At 42.5% G+C, this 24009-nt stretch overlaps 1 protein-coding gene across 2 annotated transcripts in view; it reads right to left on the bottom strand.

Moving 5' to 3' along the window:
* Positions 1-24009, bottom strand: part of TRDMT1 (tRNA aspartic acid methyltransferase 1) — a 61084-nt gene that overhangs the window by 8833 nt on the left and 28242 nt on the right. For both annotated transcript variants that reach the window (XM_070408032.1, XM_070408040.1), the window contains 8 exons: positions 20883-20959; positions 10334-10405; positions 9658-9723; positions 8363-8432; positions 6509-6592; positions 4556-4899; positions 2516-2573; positions 1379-1508 (listed from right to left, as the gene is read on the bottom strand). In XM_070408032.1, coding sequence (XP_070264133.1) covers positions 1379-1508; positions 2516-2573; positions 4556-4899; positions 6509-6592; positions 8363-8432; positions 9658-9723; positions 10334-10405; positions 20883-20959 — 901 coding nt within the window. The remainder of the gene's footprint in view (positions 1-1378; positions 1509-2515; positions 2574-4555; positions 4900-6508; positions 6593-8362; positions 8433-9657; positions 9724-10333; positions 10406-20882; positions 20960-24009) is intronic.

Here is a 24009-nt window from a genome sequence, read left to right on the forward strand (position 1 = left end):
AGAAAAAATAATAAGGAGAGTAGACTGGGAATTAAATTCTTGAGTTTAACTCTCAGCTCTTTGTTTGTTTTATGATGTTCTCACTCATTTTGTGACATAAACTAGACAAAAAAAGTCCATGTTTTTCTTAAATAACACTCCCCAGGATATTTGTGACTGAATGAGATCACCAAGAAAAAGGGAGACTACAAAACAAACCTGGTTGCTGTGACTATGCTCAGAGAATCAATTACCAAGAGGGTAGTCAAATTGTATTAGCAGTTTGTTATCTGCACAAAAGGATGTGCTCTAAAACTTCATCTGTAAATCCATTATTTAGAATTTAAAACATGATCTATTTAGCCCATTATGTGCTTCAAGAACAGTACTGCATTACTCTTAAAATAGCATTGGATTGAGCAATTTGGCTTTTCTGCCTTCAAACTTCAGAGTTATCAAAAACACATGCCCTCCTGGTGTAGCCCTGGAAGCACGTTAAGAAGGTCTGTCTTTCCCCTTCTCGTGAGCCAGGTACTGGGAGCACAGCCACCCCAGCCTAAGACATGGCATCCATACAGGGGAGAGCACAGGTGCCCAGGAAAAGGGACCAGGAAGAGACAGGGCAGCTCTAAGAAGGAAAGGCAATGTGTCTCCATCTCTTAATAGCAACAGCCTCTGGAATTCCTGCACTGGGAAAAGAGTTAGGACTTTGTCTTCCTCTACAGCTATATCTGTCTTAGTTTTGTTCCTGAGATTCCCTGAGTCAGATCCCCTCATTTTCATAGGTTCTGGCACCTGTGTCCTGAGTCACCCTTTCTTTCCATTAGGACAGCTCCTTTCTAGATTGCTTCTCCGCCTTCTCTTTTCTCCACTTAAACTTTATAGGAAAGGACAAAAACGCATGAGTGATAAGAATGCATCTTCGAGGAGAATAAACCCCTCACACAGAAATAATAAATAAGTTCCTCAACCTCCTTTTAATTTCTTCATAAAAAAGACAATTCTAGGCATTTTTTCGCACAATCTAATGTTGGGTTATTATTAAAACAGGACCTCTGGGAGAAAGAAAATAAGCTGGAGAAAGATATTATCAACATCCATCCATGAAGGAGGCGGGAAATTGCTGATTTGGGCCCTTGTCCCTGAAAATCACTCAGGACCATAACTGGAGTGAAGGAGGAGGGACACAAGTTTGAAGGGACTGGTCTGAGGCAGGTATAAATGAATGTGAAAGGTGAGGAAAGAAAAATGTCAATAATTGCGCAATCAAGAAAGAAATGAGGTTTCTTACATCCATCTGTCTAAGCAAAGATTTCTTCATAAAATACTCATATGATTCCCTCATGCATTTCGGGATTTTTCATAAACAAAAGCTGAGGTCTCCGTGTACCCCACATACCAAACTCTGGAGGAAATCCAAGAAGATTTGCGATTTCTTTAGGAGTGAAATATCGAAGTTTAAGCATTAACAATTTTGTTATCTTTTCTTCTTGTGACAAATTGGTAAGAGATTTGTAGATATCCTCAATCTGTAAGAAAAGCCCCAAGGTAAGTGATGAAGTAGATGGCAATTAGATTTGTTAAGATAAGATACCTTTTGTGAGACAGCTTAAAAAACGATGGAATGTCTGCTGTAACACATGACAGCCCAGGGCAAAATGTCTCTTCAATAAACTACATAATTGGCTCCTCAATGGCAATATAAACTTTGAAAATGGACAAAACCTTAATGTTCAACAGATCAGGATACTTGCAATGTATCTGTCATTTTTGATTCCTCAAAAATTAAATAAGAATATAAATAATAAAAGATAATATAACCAAAAATAGAGGGAAATATAAAAAAAAAAACTTGATCAATGAGGTCAATTTTAAAATATTTAACAGATACATCATTAAAATATTTACTGTTTATTATCAATTTCATAACATTTTCTTAAAATAATAAAATATATTTAATAAATATGATTTCTCAAATACAGACATTCAGTTGCCTCTGATATGATGTTAAATGGGCAGATCTTATTAATAGTGAGTTTAAATCATTATAAAAGAAGATAATGTGATTTCATTTCAAACTTATCCAAAAGTATAAAACTTGCAAAATATCAAGCTTATATTCAACCATGATACTATAGTTTATAATTGAAATATTCATAAAATGCTTTGCTAAAACATAGACTTCTCTCCTTAAAAGTCATAGTATGTGCTCCAAAAGAAGTCCCCAATTTTAAGATATTTGTACATAATTTTAGAGAAATTAACTGTTACACACTGCATGTCAACTTACTCTTTATGGAATAAAAAATACAGAAGGCAAGAATAAAAACATAAAATATTCTTTTTATATAAACTTATGCAGCAAGAAAATTTTCTAGCGTAAAGAATTACTATATGTGAATATAAATATGAATAATATATATCCATTTCCAATAGAACATGTAAAATTATTTTGACATTCTCAAATTTTAAGTATTAAAAATAATTTTATTCAAAATAATTTTCAAATAATTAAGTTCTAAAGCATGCAAAGTACCTGCACATCCTCTGCAGTCTGCAACACAGATCCTGTCCCTTCTATGTACCTCCCATAACTGAAAAATTAACACAAATATTATCTAATGTATTTGTTAATGCAAAATTTCTTAAATATTTCCTGAATAAATTAATCAATCTACATAATTCTATCCTTCTGTAATATTCTGGATATCATCACATAAATAGGCTTAATGATTTAATAATAACTGGGTGAGGGGTAGAAGGTCATTTTTTTTAAGCTTCTCAGACACTAAATTTGGAAGTTTTTTGAGTTGTGTAAATACTATTTGAATTATGTATTATCAATTGCTATTTCTTTGTATTGTCATTTTTAAAATGTTCATCACTTATAAGTATGAACTTGTTCCAATTTTATATCTAAAAACTATTCCATATTTATATCCCTTCTACTTTAAACCAAATGTTAGGCAGGTAAAAATAAATTGCTGCTCTTTTTTTTTATAATGCCAGACCATCATTTCTTCTCATGAACACAAGGTCCCACTCTCCAGTATCATGGCAAACATGCACCCACTCAATATGCATCTGCTTCTGACTGTAACACAGTACATTTTTCCTCTTTCCATACAACAATGAGAATACTACAAGGTATTAGTAATATTTCTTCCCCTAAGACCATTGCCAAGCTGGTTGTTCAACATGTTATCATTATTATTTTTCCTAATAGATCAATTTAAAGTATAAATTAAAGAAAGTCACAGCAGGGAAAAATTGTTATCAAATTGTTTTCTCACATATTATATATGTATATTTGTATTATCCACACTAAAATAGACTTTTATAGTAAGGCTTCTTTTATACCATCTTTATAGCTACAAAAAAATGCAAGGCTGTTTTTTATTATAAAATTGATGTCTTGTTTTATTAGAATCCTAAAAAGAACCTATTAGACTTGGAAAAAGACAACAGCTGAGTGAAGTCTTTTAAGGTGATGAAAAGCAATAAACCTGTTCTCCCGGAAGTACAGGGGCAAAGTATGATAAAATCAGAATGAATCTGGTATGATTATATCATGAACATAGTGTCTTGTGCAAGATAGGTAGCTAATAAGTAAAAAGAGAAGACTACGTATCAAATGAAGTTGAATGGAATTAACAAAGCTGAATCAGGGATCTTTCACATTTTCTGGAAAGACCTAGATTTTCCCTTCTTTCTAGGTTTTAAAATATTGGTGAAAAACATATTAACATTCAAGAAATAACCCAAAGGTAACAAGTAAAAGAAATGATGTTATACCCATACCACGAGAATAGAAAAGTTCTTTATGTACTTATATGCAATAATACCCAATTTATATTGTGGGGGAAAAAAAGGGCACATACATAAAAATAGATATAATATGTTACCACTTCTTAAAAGAGGGGGCAAAATATAGATGTGTATTTAAATGCACCTTCACACATAATACCTCTGGAAGATGAGACAATAAATTGAAATCACTGGTTACATGTAGTAAGGAAAACTGAATGGCCAAGACAGAGTAGAAGGGAGTCTTAAAATCTTAGTGCCTTTTGTAATTTGAACTAGGAGAATTTATTCTTATTTAAAAAACAGAATAAAATTTAAAATGTACTCTAACATGAGCCAGATGATTCAATTTTGTATTTTGATACTAAAATTTAATTTCTTCTTATATATTGATCATGAGAGAAGACATAAACTTTTGAGGTCTGATGTGGCATAAAATGAAAGGTGCTAAAAAATTAGTAATTTAACCTGTATAGAAACCATGTTTTACGCTCCCATGGAAGTCACCAAACAAATAGCATCATCTTTATCATCTTTTATGAGCACTTTTATGGGCTGTGTATATAATGTTCTGCCAGAAGGACTTTTCACTCATGTATTCTACTGAAACATGAAAGCAGACAATTAAGGGTGGAAAAAAAAAAACATTTTAGCAGAAACATTTTATAAAATGCTCATTGTTCTGAGAAGAACTAAAAGAGACAACAGGTATAAAAAAAAAACCTGGTTATTTTGGATATACCATGAACAGTCTCTCTTTAAAACCTACCCTTTTGTAAAGCACATGGATCTTCTGCAAGTGGGCTTAACAATGTCTAACAAAAGAGCATATCGCAGCAATGACTTTGGTGGTAAAAAGTACTGATTCATGTCAATATCATCTTCAAGAAAATCTTTTAGCATTTGTACAGAAAGGTCACTGTCCTGTTGATGTTTCCGCTCAATTTCTTCTGCAGTTTCAAGCTTAAAAAGAATGGCTTCTTTTCCTGAACACTGTCTGCTGCTATCAAAGCAAATATTTGGTTCAATTTTCTTGCCTTCAATTTTATTTACTGCGTCTATTGCATGTTGTTGAGGATGTTCAGATTCCATTTTGGGAAATTCCATCAGTACCTGGCATTAAACAAAAATATACATATTGTCCAAAGCTTTATTAAAAATAAAAGAAATTAATAATGTCCAGTCAACATTATGCAAAAATTATTTTAGCCTTTATAAAGTCATTTGAAAGATAAAAAGTGTGGTTTATTTGTACTTGTACGAGTTATTACAAGTTATTCTTCATATAGCTATAGTATCATCTTACTGCAGATTATTTATTTCATGGAGTTGCTGCTTTGTATATTTATTAATAAAAATATTCAACAAAGTAACAGGAAATATGTTGACTAAATGTAGAGCATCATATCTGTGAAAAAAGTTTAGAAGCAACATTAACATTTCTAGAAAATGCACTTCGGATTCAAGTTTGCCATCCCCTTCATCAAAGAAGAAAAACTGGAACATACCCAAGATCTAAAGGAAAACTAGTAATTAAAAAAAGAAAAGCACTTTTCACTCTGAAAGGTTATTTCTACTCCTGAGTCCCATAGGAAAAACTTGTTCCTGCAAAACATGTAACCATGTATAATGTCCTATTTTGTAAGAAAAAAAAAAAGTCCCAGGAATTTTTAATGAAGTCTTTGTTGAAATGCTTTGTACATTCTTTTTGGAATTGCCCACTATGGGAAGGGAGATGTATTGGTACTGTATTGCAGGGGATTAAAATGACACTATTGACCCCCTGTAGGACCTGACTTTTAGGTTCTCACCTGTGATAGTTATGGAGAGCTTCACTGAACCACTGAAACTCAGACCAATTGCTGAGAGAAGGATGTTTAACTACTTGCACAATTAGATAGACTATCTATAGCAACTGAGCATTTTATTGTAGTTTGTACTACTCATTACTACATTTAATCAATTAAAGCTAAATAGCATTGACTTCAACGAAAACGGAACCAACGGATTTTGTTGCGAGAAAAAGAGGGTAACTGCACTAATGGTAATTTTTTAAACTTTTAACTCATTTTTTTTCTAATGATGGAAGAAAATTTTTGTTTTGTTTAAGCCGCAGCGGTTCTCAACCTGTGGGTTGCGAACAATGAAAATACATCCTGCATATCAGATATTTACATTACGATTCATAACAGTAGCAAAATTACAGTTATGAAGTAGCAACGAAAACAATTTTATGGTTGGGGGTCACCACAACATGAGGAACTGTATTAAAGGGTCGTGGCATTAGGAAGGTTGAGAACCACTGGTTTAAGGCAATAAATATGGCACCAGGAGAAAAAAGGCCTAGCAGTGGTCGGCAAACTCATTAGTCAACTGAGCCAAATATCAACAGTACAGTACAATGACTGAAATTTCTTTTGAGAGCCAAATTTTTTAAACTTAAACTATATAGGTAGGTACATTGCTATTAACTTAATTAGGGTACTCCTAAGGCTTAGGAAGAGCCACACTCAAGGGGCCAAAGAGCCACAAGTGGCTCACAAGCCGCAGTTTGCCGACCACAGGCTAGGCCCAGGGGATAGACCTATGCATGGTCTATTACAGACTCAGTAAGATACATAGAAGCCTCTACAATGTAGTTCTTGAGATAAATGAGCAGATTCAATATATTTACTATATATATATATAATAATGATGATGATAACAACAACCATAACAATACCTGGCCAGGGGCTTGAAAAGGTAATAGCTCTGACTGAAGCTTTGCAATAAGGAAATACCGTAGTCTTGAATTTGGAATGCCAAGCTGGAAATAAAAGAGATCTCTATCAACTGTTAGCACCTAGTAAAGAGCCTCATACAGGTATACATTTAGCCTGTGCCATAAAAAACTCTGTTACTGAGTTGTGGAAGACTACTTTGCACAAACCCTTAAACCCTTTAAACTGTTGCTTTGTACCTTTATTTTGAATTAAATAAAGATTGAATCTGATAAATCATATCTCTATGAGTCACTTTAATTTTATATTTTCCAGGTAAGAAGTTATATAGACATTTTTACATTCATTATTGATAATATAGTAACTATAAAATATAGTTATTCTTGGGTATTTATTACCTCATTTTATTTAAAAAAAGGATTCACGCCGAAACCGGTTTGGCTCAGTGGATAGAGCGTCGGCCTGCGGACTGAAAGGTCCCAGGTTCGATTCCGGTCAAGGGCATGTACCTGGGTTGCGGGCACATCCCCAGTAGGAGATGTGCAGGAGGCAGCTGGTCGGTGTTTCTCTCTCATCGATGTTTCTAACTCTCTATCTCTCCCTCTTCCTCTCTGTGAAAAAATCAATAAAATATATTTTAAAAAAAAAGGATTAACTACATTTTAAAGTTAAAAGGCAATAAATATTAAAATTAGAGATCAGATACATTGCCAATTTTCACAGTGGGACATCTAATTTTTTTATTGGTGTTAATTTCTTTTTAGGTTTAAAGTGTAATCTTAGCTTATACAGTCCATGAAGAACAGTTCCACGTGCAAAGTAAGTGTTCATTCAATAAAGATTTATTGAATAAGTGAACAGACTAAAAGGAGTAAGATGGATAGAGGTTACAATCCCCTTACTATCTACAGCATCTATTCTTTCCCCCTTGCTATTTGGGTTGACTATAACGTAGTTGACTATAAAACCTGGTCCAAAGAGAAGTCATTGTGAATGATAAGAATTTCTTAATGTACTTGCTTTGTAATCTTAGAATACACTTAAGTTCAATAAGAACAACAAAAAAATGAAAACAAAAACGTGGACATCTAATTTTTGAAATGGGTTTTCTTTTCATTTCAGGGCAAAGAACTGTAAAACAGAAAAAGATGATAATAGGCTAACAAACAGAAAGACAAAATAAAAATAGACAATGATAATTGTAATATCAAAGATGTACCAAATTCTTATAATAAGATTCTTACCCATGAAATAGAAGCAATGTTTGCATATTAATGAAATGTCCCAATAAAAGAAATTAAAATATTATGATATGTTCATTTTTTTTCTATTTTGGATTATTCTGAAGCATTATTAAACTATAGCACACCCATTTTGGAAATATCATATGGCACATAATTTCAAAACACACTTATTTTTTCTGTATAGAAAGGGAAATATATTCTCTATGAGCCTCAAGTTATATATTTTTCATAAAGTAAGTATAAGTGAATCTATAAGCCTGCACTATATTCTTTAGAAAATAAAACCCATGTCTGAAGTAATTTTAAGGTTTATCTATAACATTATCCAAATAGATCTATTCAGTGGTCGCCAAACTGTGGCTCGCGAGCCACATGCGGCTCTTTGGCCCCTAGAATGTGGCTCTTCCACAAAATACCGACTTCTGCACATGGGCCACAAAGTTTCAATCGCACTGTACGTGCGCGCCCGCACGTGGTATTTTGTGGAAGAGCCACACTCAAGGGTCCAAAGAGCCGCATGTGGCTCGCGAGCCGCAGTTTGCCAACCACTGTTCTTACTGATTCAAATTCCCTTTGAGAAAATGTATCAGAGTTTATAATTGCGGTACCTACAGAGGTTGGCGATAATAGAAATTCTTGGTACTGAAAGCCGCAATTTTCTATTGTTTTTATTAACAGGTCTCTGAAAAGACAAAAATAAAGGAAAAGAAAAAAGAAACGCTTTCACCTTAAAGTTGGGAATTAGGTTCTTATATAAAATATTATACATAAAATTTCATTTTAACTGAAAACTGTTCCTTCATTCAAGTTGTTAGAAGGAGAATGACCCAAGGTCTTCATTAAGTGCAGTACTTGAGAAATTACATTTCTCAAAAGAAGACAATGATAATTTCTACTTTAAATAAATACAGCTCTCAGATAATTTATCCAAACTGGTGAGAGATAGAATTGCCAATCTACTGATGCTAAATTTGCTATGGGAAATGGAACTATCTGTAGTAAGTCAGATGGGAGAACACTGCTAAAGACAGCAGCTAAATAAAAAGTGTGCATGCTTTCTCTCCAGCTGGGCTACCATCTGAAAGGGCCCCAACACATGGCTTTTTCTGTCTTACTGTATGACTGAAAAAGCCTGTCCACCGGACCAATTCTTTTCTTTTTTTTTAAATTAAATTTATTGCGGTGACATGAGTTATTAAAATTATATAGGTTTCAAGTATACAATTCTATGATACATGATCTGTATGTTGCATTATGTGCCCATCACCTAAAGTCAAGTCTCCTTCTGTCACCATATATTTGGCCCCTTTACCCTTTATTACTCCCCCACACCTCCCTTCCCTCTGGTAACCACTAACCATACTGTTGTCTGTGTCTATGAGTACTTATTTGCCTGTTTTTCTTATTTGTTCATTGTTACTTTCAGTTTTATATCCCACATATGAGTGAAATCATATGGTTCTTAACTTTTTATGTCTGACTTACTTTATTTAACATGATATTCTAAAGATTTTTCAACAGATGATTGGATAAAGAAGATATGGTACACATACACAATGTAACACTACTCAACCATAAGAAAAGATAAAATACTGCCATTTATGACAACATAGATGGATCTTAAGGGCCAATTCTTACTGAAAACATTTCTACTTCTAAAGAACTAAGCACCAATATAAGCAGCTATAATTGAGAAATATCATTCTTATTAAAATAATTGCTCATTCTAGAAAATTTCAAACATCAGAACGGGAGAGAATCAATTTAACTTAACTTTGTGATGCTTTTCAAAATCAATATTAATGAATAAAATATATAACATATAAAATATCAGAATGTACATGTTTATTTTTAAGACCTTTATTTCACAACAGCTAAGATGAACACAAGACAAATACATGCTTTACCTTGCAGAAGATACTTCAAAACCTTTAACATTTTCTAAAAGAATATACTTCGGTAATGTTTGTAACCTAAAAACAATACAAAAACAAAACCAATAGAATTCCAAAAATCTCATTGTTAAGAAGAACAAAATGAAGAAATTCCTTATTTGTGGGAAATATGAGGTAAGCAATTTTCTAAACTCTCATCTTTTATAAAAGAATTTTATAAGGGATGAAGATAACTCATATTTTATTCATTTTCCCCATAATCATGGCATACCTGATAAAGTTAACATTTGAAATGTTAATTTCCATTGAGTTTATCTCGAAACATGGGTTCACACAGAGCCTCTGATGCAACTCAAAGGCTGCCATTTACACAGGGCTAGCACAGGTTTCCAGGCCATGGACAACAGCATTCGCTAACATACGCTTTATCTGCATTAATATTATGAGCAGAGGCAACAGAATTTAGTTATTAGGCTGTAATTCCCCATCACTCACTGTAGTGGCAACTGTGGAATCAGCAAACATTTGCAGTTCTCTTATTATTCATGGCAGAAGAAGATAAATGACATTCACAGTATCTGCAGGCAGCATGTATAAACTGCTAATCTCTATAAAATGTCCATCACATTCTGCCAGATCCGAGGTTTTAAATTTAAGGTAAGCTTGTACAGGAATCTAAGGTTTTTACCTTGGGAGAATATCTAGAATATATAAGAAGCTATTCGTCCTTGGATCAGTCACATCACCTTGCAGACCAATTCTAAAGGGATTGAGAAAGCACAAGTAAGTTTATCAAAAATCTTATATAAAGATATCAAATGTCTTTTAAAAAGTCACAACCGCCCTAACAGGTTTGGCTCAGTGGATAGAGCATTGGCCTGCGGACTGAAGGGTCCCAGGTTCGATTCCGGTCAAGGGCATGTACCTTGGTTGCGGGCACATCCCCAGTAGGGAGTGTGCAGGAGGCAGCTGATCGATGTTTCTCTCTCATCGATGTTCTAATTCTCTATCCCTCTCCCTTCCTCTCTGTAAAAAATCAATAAAATATATTTTAAAAATAAAAATAAATAAAAATAAAAAGTCACAACCAAGTGAACTAAAATTAATTGGTCTTCACAATAAATATGATCATCTTTGTTGCACAGAGAACAAAATGCACCTTTTCATTTATTTTTTTAAAAAGCCTTGCCTATCTAATAAAAAACTTAAAATTTATATCTACAAAACAAAATGCCAAACAATTTACATGATACAAAGAAGAAAAAAAAGTCAATGAAGAATAAAATCAATCACTCTCCTAAAAAAGCTTGGATTGGGAAAGATACACACACACAATTGCTGATGGCACCATTTGCTCTGTCCAGGCGAGACAACAGAAGTTCTAATGAATGAGCTGGTTGGGTAGGAAGGCAACAAAGAGCTGATGGCATTGATGACTTATCACCATCTAAGCAGATCAGAGTAGTAGGTAAGACTAAGACAATCTTGTCCAATGTAAAAAGGAGAAACTTAAGCTGAAGGCTTGATTCTACAAGCAGGAGTTGTAACTTGGTTGCACTAATAAGATCAAAACAGATCATGTAAACAGGCAGTAGTTGGACTAGCAGTTATTTCTTACAAATAAGATTTAATATAATTATCTGACCATCATGCTATACACCTGAAACTAATCCTACCTAATAAAAGAGAAACATGGTAATTACCCATACCTCCGCTACACTTCCCATTGGCTAATCAGGGCGATATGCAAATTAACTGCCAACCAAGATGGCGGCCGGCAGCCAGGCAGCTAAGGTGGACAGGGAGGCTTGCTTGCTTCAGTGACGGAGGAAGCCAAGCTTCCCCGCCTGCCTTGCCGGCCTCTGAGCGGCAACTCTAAGAAACATTGTAACAAATATAGGAGCTAAACCAAACCCCAGAAACCTGCTTTAGTCAGCCAGGCTTCAGCCAGCAGAACCGCAACATTGTTTCAAATACAGAAGGTAAACAAAGGCCAGAAACCTGCTTTCAGCAGCCGAGGCCTCAGAGCTGGAGCCGAGCCTCAGAGCTAAAGCTGGCCCAGAATAGAAAAAAAGGAGCGGTTGGGAGCTTCAGTAACCCGCCAGCCTGAAAACGGCGTTCAGCCTCTCACCCAGACTGGCCAGGCACCCCAGTGGGGACCCCCACCCTGATCCAGGACACCCTTCAGGGCAAACCAGCCGGCCCCCACCCGTGCACCAGGCATCTATCCTATATAGTAAAAGGGTAATATGCCTCCCAGCACCGGTATCAGCGGAGCCGCAAGGCCTCCTGGCACCGGGAGCAGTGTGACAGGGGGCAGTGCCCAAACCCCCTGATCGCCCTGCAGCTCTGTGTGTGACAGGGGGTGGGGCCACAACCTCCCTATCCGCCCTGCTCTGTTAGTGACAGGGGAAGGCGCCCCAACCCCCTGATCAGCCCAGTTCTGTGCCTGATAGGGGGAGCTCCCCAACCGCCTGATCGCCCTGCGGCTCTGTGTATGACAGGGTGAGGCACCCCAACGCCCCCCATGGGCCCTGCTCTGTATGTGATGGGGTAGAGCCATAACCTCCCCATCGGCCCTGCCCTGAGTGTGACAGTGGCAGCGCCCCAACCCCCTGATCAGCCCTGCTCTGTGTGTGACAGGGTGCGGCGCCCCAAATCCCCCCCCCCACCCATGGGACCTGCTCTGTGTGTGACTAGGTAGAGCCATAACCTCCTCATCAGCCCTGCCCTTAGTGTGACAGTGGCGGCGCCCCAACCCCCTGATCGGCACTGCTCTGTGGGTGATAGAGGGCGGCGCCCCAACCCCCCTGATGGGCCCTGCTCTGAGTGTGACAGTGGCAGCGCCCCAACCCCCTGATCCGCCCTGCTCTGTGTTGACAGGGGGCAGTGCCTCAACTCCCCTATCGGCCCTACTCTGTGAGTGACCTGGGGGAGCTCCTCAACCCCCTGATTGGCCCTGCTCTGTACGTGACAGGGGGGAGCTCCTCAACCCCTTGATTGGCCATGCTCTGTGAGTGACAGGGTATGGAGCCCCAACCCCCCTGATGGGCCCTGCTCTGTGCATGAAAGGGGGCAGCGCCCCAACCCCCTGATTGACCCTGCTCTGTGCATGACAGGGGGTGACGCCACAACTTCCCTATCGACCCTGCCTTGAGATGACAGGGGGCGGTGCCCCAACCCCCCAATTGGCCCTACCCTGAGCCTGACTATGGGTGGCATCGAAAGCTCCCGATCCGCCCTGCTCTGTGCATGACATGGGGCAGTGCCCCAACTCCCCAATCGGCCCTGCTCTGAGCCCGACCAGGGGCTGCACCTAGGGATTGGGCCTGCCCTCTGCCACCCAGGAGTAGGCCTAAGCCAGCAGGTCATTATCTCCTGAGGGGTCCCAGACTGCGAGAGGGCACAGGCCGGGCTGAGGGACCCCCCCATCTCCCCCGGAGTGCACAAATTTTGTGCACGGGGCCTCTAGTCCTATCTAATAATAGAGAAACATGGTAATTAGCCGTACCTCCACTACCCTTCCCATTGGATAATCAGGGCGATATGCAAATTAACTGCCAGCCAAGATGGCGGCTGGCAGCCAGGCAGCTTGAAGCTAACAGGAGGCTTGCTTGCTTCAGTGACGGAGGAAGCTAAGGTTCCCCGCCTGGGGCTGCCAGCCTCTGAGCTTGCAGTTTGAAACATTGTTACAATTATAGAAGCTAAACAAAACCCCAGAAACCTGCTTTCAGCCAGCCCGGATCTCAGAGCTGGAGTTGAAACAGTGTTTCGATTATAGAACCCAAACAAACCAGATACCTGCTTTCAGCAGCCGAGGCCTCAGAGCTGGAACCAAGCCTCAGAGCTAAAGCTGGCCCAGAATAAAAAAAAAAAAAAAAAAAAAAGGACAGGTTGGGAGCTTCAGTCACCCACCAGCCTGAAAAAGGCCCTCAGCCCCTCACCCAGACTGGCCAGGCACCCCAGTGGGGACCCCCTTCCTGAAGGGGGTGTGACCAGCTGCAAACAGCCATAAGCCCCTCACCCAGGCTGGCTAGGCACCCAAGCGGGACCCCCAGCCTGATCCCAGACACCCTTCAGGGCAAACCAGCCGGCCCCCACCCGTGCACCAGGCCACTATCCTATATAGTAAAAGGGTAATATGCCTCCCAGCACCAGGATCAGCAGAGCCACGAGGCTTCCCAGCACCGGGATCAGCATGACAGGGGGCAGTGCCCAAACCCCCTGATCACCCTGCGGCTCTGTGTGTGACAGGGGGCGGGGCCACAACCTCCCTATCTACCCTGCTCTGTTCGTGACAGGGGAAGGCGCCCCAACCACCTGATCGGCCCTGCTCTGTGCCTGATAGGGGGGAGCTCCCCAACCCCCTGATCGCCCTGCGGCTCTGTGTGTGACAGGGTGCGGAGCCCCAACTCCCTGATCGGCCCTGCTCTGTGGGTGATAGAGGGAGGCGCCCCAGACCCCTCAATGGGCCCTGCTCTGTGTGTGACAGGGTAGCACCATAACCTCCCCATCAGCCCTGCCCTGAGTGTGACAGGGTGTGGCGCCCCAACCCCCTGATCCGCCCTGCTCTGTGTGTGACAGGGGGTGGTGCCCCAACTCCCCTATCGGCCCTACTCTGTGAGTGACAGGGGGGAGCTCCCCAACCCCCTGATCGACCCTGCTCTGTGTGCAAGACAGGGGGCATCGCCCCAACCCCCTGATTGGCCCTGCTCTGTGCGTGACAGGGGGTGGTGCCGCAACCTCCCCATCGACCCTGCCTTGAGTGTGACAGGGGGCGGTGCCCCAACTCCCCAATCAGCTCTGCTCTGAGCCTGACCAGGGGCTGCACCTAGGGATTGGGCCTGCCCTCTGCCACCCTGGAGCAGGCCTAAGCCAGCAGGTCGTTATCTCCCGAGGGGTCCCAGACTGCGAGAGGGCACAGTCCGGGCTGAGGGAACCCCCCCTCCCACCCGAGTGCACAAGTTTTTGTGCACCAGGCCTCTAGTCTTCACTAATAAAAGACAAACATGCAAATTGGTGTCACTCTGCTACACCCACAAGCCACGCCCACCAGCCAATCATGAGTGAGTATGCAAATTAACCCAACTAAGATGGCAGCGGCCACGGAGCTGGAGCTGGAGCGAGCAGGAGGTTTGGGTTGCCCCCGGCGGTGGAGGAAGCCAAGCTTCCCGCCAGCGCTGGCCTCTGCTCAAGGCAACAAAGTTTCAATTATAGAAGATAAATAAATCCCAGATACCTGCTTCCCTCCACTCCAGGAGGTGCTGGAAAAAAAAATGAAAAAAAGGAGGGGCTGAGAGCTTGGGTTGCCAGTGTGGCCATCCTGAAAACAGCCATCAGCCCCTCACCTAGGCTGGCCATACCCTCATGGGGTAAGAGTCCCTGCTGAGGGGCTTGGCCAGCCTGCAAACAGCCATCAGCCTCTCACCCAGGCTGGCCAGGCACCCCACTAGGACCCCCCAACCTGAAGGGGGTGTGGCCAACTTGAAAACAGCCCTCAGCCCCTCACCCAGGCTGGCCACACCCCCCCAGCGGGGACCCTCACCCCATGGGGGTGTGGCTGGCTTGCAAAGCACCACAGGCCCCTCGCCCAGGCCACCCCACACCCTAAGGGAACCCCCACCCTGATCCGGGACACCCTTCAGGAAAACCAGCAGGCCCCTACCCGTGCACCAGCCCTCTAGCTATACCAATAAAAGGGTAATATACTAATTAGACTGGGAGACCTTCCAGGAGACATTCCGGACATTCTTCTGGACAAAGCCATGGTGGCGGGGCCGAGGTATTGGTGGTTAGAGGCCAAGAGGGGAGGGAAGTTGTGGGTGATCAGGCTGGTGGGGGACGGGGTCATTGGGGGTAAGCATACCAGCAGGGGGGGTCAGTTGGGGGCAAGCAGGCCATCAGTGGGGGTCAATTGGAGGTGATCAGGACAGCGGAGGGAGCATTATGGAGTGAGCAGGCCAGCAGGGGAGGCAGTTGAGGGTAAGCAGACTGGCAGGGGAGGCAGTTGGGGCGAGCAGGAAGAGTGATTAGGGGCAATCAGGCAGGCAGGTGAGCGGTTAGGAGCCAGCAATCCCGGATTGCGAGAGGGATGTCCGACTGCTGGTTTAGGCCCGATCCCTGTAAACCAGCAGTAGGACATCCTTCGAGGGGTCCCAGATTGGAGAGGGTGCAGGCCGGGCTGAGGAACACCCTCTCCCCCATGCACATTTTCATGCACCAGGCCACTAGTCTACACTAATAAAAGAGAAACATGGTAATTAGCATACAACTGCTACCCTTCCCATTGGCTAATCAGGGAGATATGCAAATTAACTGTCAGCCAAGATGGCAGCCGGCAGCCAGGCAGCTGATGCAAACAGCTTACTTCCTTCAGTGACAGAGGACTCCAACGTTCCCCGCCTGCCTTGCCGGCCTCTGAGCTTCAGTTGGAAACACTGTAACATTTATAGAAGATAAACAAAACCCCAGAAACCTCCTGTCAGTCAGCCGGGATCTCAGAGCTGGAGTCGCAACATTGTTTTGAATACAGAAAACAAAGGCCAGAAAGGCTTTCAGCCGAGCCTCAGAGAGAAAGCCGGCTCTCAGCTCCAGTGAGAACCATAGAAGGTAAATAAATGCCAGAATAAAAAAACAAAAAGAAAAAAAGGAACAGTTGGGAGCTTCAGTCACCCGCCAGCCTGAAAACGGCCCTCAGCCCCTCACCCAGGCTGGCCAGGCACCCCAGTGGGGACCCCCACCCTGAAGCAACAAGATGGCGGCTAATTTGCATACTGAAGGCAGGCGGCAGCAGGCAAGGCTGTCTGTGGTCTGGGACCCGGATCTGTGACCCTGCCAGGCGGGATCAGTGGAGCCACGAGGCCTCCCGGCACTGGGATCAGCGTGACAGGGGGCAGCGCCCCAACCCCCTGATCGGCCCTGCTCTGTGGGTGATAGAGGGTGGCGCCCCAACCCCCCCCCATGGTCCCTGCTCTATGTGAGACGGGGTAGAGCCATAACCTCCCCATCGGCCCTGCCCTGAGTGTGACAGTGGCGGTGCCCCAACCCCCTGATCGGCCCTGCTCTGTGTGTGACAGGGTGCGGTGCCCCAACCCCCCCGCCCCCACGAGCCCTGCTCTGTGTGTGACAGGGGGCGGTGCCCCAACTCCCCTATTGGCCCTGCTCTGTGCGTGACAGGGGGGAGCTCCTCAACCTCCTGATTGGCCCTGCTCTGTGCGTGACAGGGGGGAGCTCCCCAAACCCCTGATTGACCCTGCTCTGTGCATGACGGGGGGAGCTCCCCAAACCCCTGATTGACCCTGCTCTGTGCATGACGGGGGGAGCTCCCCAAACCCCTGATGGGCCCTGCTCTGTGTGTGACAGGGTACGGAGCCCCAACCCCCCTGATGGGCCCTGCTCTGTGAGTGACAGGGGGCAGCACCCCAACCCCCTGATCGGCCCTGCTCTGTGACAGGGGGCAGCGCCCCAACGCCCTGATTGGCCCTGCTCTGTGAGTGACAGGGGGCAGCGCCCCAACCCCTTGATGGGCCCTGCTCTGTGCGTGACGGGTTGGCGCCGCAACCTCCCCATCGACCCTGCCTTGAGTGTGACAGGGGGTGGTGCCCCAACCCCCCAATCGGCCCTACCCTGAGCGTCACTGAGCCTGACCAGTGGCTGCACCTAGGGATTGGGCCTGCCCTCTGCCACCCGGGAGCAGGCCTAAGTCAGCAGGTCGTTATCTCCCGAGGGGTCCCACACTGCGAGAGGGCACAGGCCAGGCTGGGGGACTCCCCCCCCCCCCCCCCCCCCCGCCCAGTGCACAAATTTTTGTGCACCGGGCCTCTAGTCTATATAATAAAAGCCTAAGTGACCATTACGGTGGAATGACCAGAACCACCGGTTGCTATAATACACACTGACCACCAGGGGGCAGACACTCAATGCAGGAGCTGCCCCCTGGTGGTCAGTGTGCTCCCACAGGGGGAGCGCCGCTCAGCCAGAAGCAGGGCTCAAGGGTGGCAAGCGCCACGATGGTGGTGGGAGCCTCTCCCGCTTCCATGGCAGCACTAAGGAGCAGCGAGTCACGTGGTAAGGAGCAGTGAGCAGGCAGGCAGTAAGGAGCGAGGGGTCCTGGACTGTGAGAGGGATGTGCGACTGCCAGCTTAGGTGCGATCCCCAGGGAGGAGAAAGAAATTAATACCTGGGTGCATTAGAGGAAACTACAAAAAAAACAACAACACACACAACAAAGGCAAAGAACATCTTAAAAGTAGTCAGAAGAAAACCAGCAGGCGGACATCCCCCAAGGGGTCCCGGACTGTGAGAGGGCACAGGCTGGGCTGAGGGAACCCTCCCGCCCAATGCACAAATTTCGTGCACTGGGCCTCTAGTGTAAAATAATATTGAATGTCAATTGTAATTAAAAAAATTTTTGAAAAAGATTTAAATGATCAAACAGAAAGGAAGACTTGGATTGAACCTCAGGTGTAGAAAGAGAGGAACTTGCTACTTACTAGCTTCATAGTCTTACATAAGTAACTTAATATCATGTGTCAGTTTCCTCATTCATACCTAACAACAGAGCCAAAACCATCAGTGAACTTGAGGCTCCATGGGAAATTAGAGTGGACTTGAACAGACTACTCCAAAACCTTGGTTCCTCTCATTCTGCCCTTTCCTTTCAGCATTCTAACTGATGACAGTACTACAGAGTCAGTTACTACTGCCAGCAGCATAAGACTATCACCTAGAACAGTGATGGCGAACCTCTGACACGTGAACTCATTTATTTGGTTGATTTTTCTTTGTTAAATGGCATTTAAATATATAAAATAAATATCAAAAATGTAAGTCTTTGTTTTACTATGGTTGCAAATATCAAAAAATTTCTATATGTGACACGGCACCAGAGTTAAGTTAGGGTTTTTCAAAATGCTGACACGCCGAGCTGAAAAGGTTCGCCATCACTGACCTAGAAACACTGTAGCCTTCATAACACCATATGCAGTGCAATGCATTACTCACATATTTGTGGTGATACTGACATAAACAAACCTACGGTGCTGCCAGTCCTATGAAAGTACAGCACATATAATTATGTATAGTAGGTAATACTCAATAATGATAATAACCAACTATGTTGGTTACATAATGGTTTATATATTTACTATACTATATTTTTTATCATTTACTATATTTTTTATCATTATTCTAGAATGTACTCTTTCTACTTACTAAAATAAGTTTGCTGTAAAACAGTATGCCAGGTTACACTGGCAACAGACTTATATATACTAGGGGCCCAGTGCACGAATTTGTGCACCTTGAAAGGAACTGTGGGCCGCAAGGCTGTGGTGGGCACAGGGGCGGATCTTGGCTCATCCTCCACGCCCCCTCCCAGCTCCTTCCGCCGCGGACTCCGGTCCCCTTTCTGCTGGCAGCCCCACTCCCGCCGCCACTGCTCCCACACACTGATGGCAATGGCCCCACTCGCACCTGCTGATGGCGCAGAGCAATTGGGGCCAGTGCCAGCAGTGGGTGCGAGCAGGGACAGCATCATCAGTGGGCGTGAGCGGCAGCTCCTTCCCCGATCACCTCTAAGGAGTAGGGGGAGGTGGAGAAGCCCTCAGGGGCAATTGCGACTGGCAGCCATTGCTCACACCTGCTGATGGTGTCAAGCGATCGGGACTGGTGCCGGGCACTGGCAGTGGGTACAAACGGCAGCTCTGGCATCAGCTTTGGGTGCAAGCTGGGCCAGTGCCAGCAGTGGGTGTGAGCAGTGGCTCTGTCACCAGCAGCAGGTGTGAGAAGCGGCTGCAGGCCCCAATCGTCCCTCAGGAGTAGGGGGAGGTGGAGAAGCCCTGAGGGGCAATTGAGGCTGGCAGCTGCCACTCACACCCACTGACAGTGCTGAGCAATCGGGGCCAGCACTGGGTGTGAGCGGCAGCTCCGGTGCAGGAAGCATGTGCGAGCAGGGTTGGCACCAGCAGCAGCACTGGGCAGGACCACGGCACATGGGAGCAAAGAATTTTCAGTAACCACCAGAGGCTCACCCTGATGACAGTGACCGGCGCCCCGCCTTGGTCTGGCACCCCTGCTCACCTGCTCCACCATCCCACCACGGCCCATACCTGCCATGTTCTGTGCTCTGCCACCTGCTGCCAATGCCTGCCATGTTCCCCGCACGCACCCTGGTGGTCAGCGCACGTCATAGTGACTAGTTGTTCGGTTGTTCAATTGTTCCATTCGGTCTATTTGCATATTAGGGTTTTATATAGAGAGATAATTTTTGCCATGTCTTTGATTGCATCATTTTGTCTTGTTTGATTTAATCTCATGTTGTTTCATAAGTTCAGTGTAGCCTAAGTGTACAGTGCGTATAAAGCCTACAGTAGTGTATAGTAATGTCCTAGGTCTTCACATTCACTCACATTTACTTACTGACTCACCCAGAGCAACTTCCTGTCTTGCAAGTTCCATTCATGGTTAATACCCTATACAGGTGTAACATTTTTAATCTTTCATACCATATTTTTACTATACTTTTTCTATGTTTAGATATATAAATACTTACCATTGTGTTATAATTGCCTACAGGATTCAATAATATACTGTAACATGCTGTACAGGTTTGTAGCCTGGGAGCAATAGGCTATGCCATGTAGCCTAGTTGTGTAGCAGGCTATACTGTCTAAGTTTGTGTAGATGCACCCTGTGATGTTTGCACAATGACAAAATCGCCTAACTACACTTTTCTCAGAATGCATCCCCATATAAAGTGGTGCATGATTATATCTTCTCAGGTAGGTATAGAGGAGGTCTGTCATAGTCACTGTATACCTACTGACCAAATTACTTTGCTCATTTGGCAGTAATTGCTATATCCTTCATAGTTAATACTAAATTATAAATAAACTAGAGGCCCGGTGCACGAATTCGTGCACGGGTGAGGTCCGGCCAGCCCGCCCTGATCGGGGTCAATTGGGCCGGGTTGGCCTGGAGGAGGGGCCACGGGTGATTGGCGGGCTGGTCCCGCCCCCTGCTTGAACTCCCAGTGGAACTCCCGATCGATGGGACAATTTGCATATTAGCCTTATATAGGATGAGTAGATAAAAGGAATTATTTATAAAAAATTCAAAACTATGAAAATACAGCTAATAGACTTCAAAGTGTCCATGCTCAAAACTATGGTATGATTTGATTTAATAAGTTCTTCAAAAGTACTCTTTCTCAACAGAGAAATATTTATTATACATACCTTGTGAATGGTTGACAGGGGGGGCTCATTAAAATCATATTGAAAGATAATCTATCAAACTCTTCTAATGAAATGCCCTAAGGAAAGAACAATTGGGGGAATGTAAAAAAAAGGTATAGAACAGGAAAGGAGAAAAATGCTAATTATAACTAAATATATCAAAAATTATACGTTAATAGTTTTATTTACAATACTTAAAAGTTTATATAACACAATACTTTTCAAATCAACCTCAGTTAGACAATTTTCCAAAGGAATCTTGTGATGGATCCAAAGTTATGAAAAATTAAGTGTCTGTCCCCAAGTCCCATAGACAGCCAAAGCAGAGCTGTCACACTCCTTTCCTGGACCCACAGCACCTCAAGTTTAACACTGTTGTATTTTCCAGAGTTAAATATGGAGAATTATATAACTAATGATTTTCAGCTTAGGGTCTAAGAAATTTTTAAACACCTCTCTAATAATATTTTTTAATTTAGGAAATGTGATGTACTGACCAGTAGCCATACCTTTCATGTATATCTCTGTTAATATACCACCAAATAGAAAAAGGTCCCATTTTTCAATTATGCACAATATTATATTGTTTTATACTTGTATGTAAGCAAAGAACTTCAACAGGTTGTAGATAAGATTAACCAAAATAATCCCTACTAGACTAAATAGTCAGAAAATGTGTTATTTTGCTCCTGTTTTATATAGCAGAAGATAAATATAGAGAAGCATAAAGGGCATGGGTTTGCCACTCATGAAGTCCTCTTAGTGTGTACTCTTAACCAGAAATTTAAAGCAACAAGCCTAGAAACACAACATTCCTAATTATGACACATTTCTAATAAGTTTAAGTATATAAATAAAGCAGGAAAAACTTTATTCTGAGTTCTGTAAAGACTGAGTTAACCGGAGGAACATATTAGTTGTCTCTATTGTATTAAAAGTTTAAATGTACGTGTACATCATTTTTAAATCTCAGGCTTTTAAGTAGTTCAGGATATGTATGTAAAATGAAATCGAAATTAAATACGAATGCTGGAGAAAATCTGAAAATCATACAATGACCAGTCTGTCAGAAAACACGAGGCAAGGCAATACAAGTAGACAGCATGTCACACTCAAGATAATGGCGCCAGCACAGGGCCATGTGACAAGCAACTTACAGATTTCACAACTGAAATGTGGATTGATTAAAACTAAATTCTTAAAACCGAAGTAAAAATAAAACAATAATCTTTTACATCAGGTACATCCTATGTCTAGAATCTAAAGGAAGTAAACAGAGTTAATATCTCCAATAGAGCTAGACATGAAAAATTACAGTTTTAAAGGAATCTTGAAAATATGTAGTGATTTTTTTTAATTAATCCACAACAGAGGATATTTTTTCCATTGATTTTTTAGACAGAGTGAAAAGGGGGGGTGGGGAGAGAAACATCGATGTGAAAGAGACACAGTGACTGGTTGCCTCCAGCATGCACCCTGACTGGGGCCAGGAATCAAACCTGCAACCCAGGTATATGCACTTGATGGGGAATTGAACCTGTGACCTTTTGGTGCTCATGGCTGATACTCTAACCACTGACCCACCCCAGCCACCAGTGATTTTTTATAGTGCAATCCAAATGATAGAGCAGTTATACAAAAAATAATCACTCACACTTTTCACAACTTTATTTAACCTGGCATTCTAGGTCAGTAAATGTGTTGGGATTCAAGTAATGGAGATACAAAAATTATTTTTAATACAGTTAACCCTTGAACAACATGGGTATGAACTGCATGGGCCCATTTATTCATGAATTTTTAAAAATAAATACCTGTACTATTTCCAAATTATAATTGGGAGTGCACAGATGTGGAGGGCTGACCATATGCATTGATCTACGACAGATATTTTCAAACTTTTTCATTTCTCATGGTACATGTAAACTAATTAGTAAAATTATGCAGCACACCAAAAAATATGGTTTTTGCTGATCTGACAAAAAAATAGATATAATTTTGACTCATTCATACCAGACAGCTATTGTGTTGGCTGTTGTCATTTTTTTAATTTGATAATGTAAGGGAAGAGAGGTCAGTGCCCCTGACTAAATAGTCAGGTAGTGCATATTTAAAAGTTCTTGCAGCACACCCGTGTGTCCAGCACACCAATTGAAAATTGCTGATCTACATCATTTTATAAAGGGCACTTACTAGTAAGCATCTGCCAATTTTGGTAAACAATGAAGGCCTGGAACCAATCCCCCACAGTTTCCGAGGGACACCTGAATTTTTCGGAGAGTCAAAAGTTGTATGTGATGCATCTATTTGACAGACATGGAGCAATTACTCTCTGCTGCTAAGGTTCCAGTGCAGATGCAAGAAAAAAGGGTCATTGCGCTTTCTGCCTGTCTGATTGTGGCAGCCAAAATTGAATGGGGGAGTATAGGAGGGAAAAAAAAAAAAAGGTTGAACATGGATTTCTGATGCACAGGGGTTGGTGCCCCTGCCTCCCATATTGTTCAGGGGCCAACTGTAATTTGACTTTTTATTTTTAAATCTTCACCCGAGGATGTTTTTACTGATTTGAGAAAGAGAAACACTGAGGTGAAAGAGAAACATTGATCACTTGCCTCCTGTATGCACCCTGACCAGGGATTGAAACCGCGCAATTTAGGTAGTATGTGCCCTGACCAGGAATCTTACCTGTAACCCGTTGGTGTATGGGACAACACTCCAACCAACTGAGCCACCCAGCCAGGGCTCTAATTTGACATTTTAGAGCTAATGGAAATCTATTCTTTTTTCATAACCTGGCCATACAAGTAAATAAAAAACATCTTTGCTTTCATAGAACATTAGATGAACTCAGTGTGGTAACAATGTTTATCACATGTTGATGAACAGTTTTATTTGTGCCCCTACTTTATTCCTCCTTTACTCAGAATTTATTGGCTATTCTTATACTTAATTTAAACATTAGGAAGAACTTCGTAGATTAGAAAACAATTTTTGACAATTTTAGTGAATGTATAGTTAATCTAACTAAAATTTGTACAATATTGTCATCCTATTCAATACCACAATGTGTTGGCATTTTACAAATCTCTTTTATTCCCATGTGGATCATGCAGTTTTCTTGTAAAGT

The sequence above is a fragment of the Myotis yumanensis genome, unplaced genomic scaffold (genome assembly GCF_028538775.1).
Source record: "Myotis yumanensis isolate MYYU_CA2020_CCGP unplaced genomic scaffold, mMyoYum1.0.hap1 SCAF_1, whole genome shotgun sequence".
Taxonomy (NCBI): domain Eukaryota; kingdom Metazoa; phylum Chordata; class Mammalia; order Chiroptera; family Vespertilionidae; genus Myotis; species Myotis yumanensis.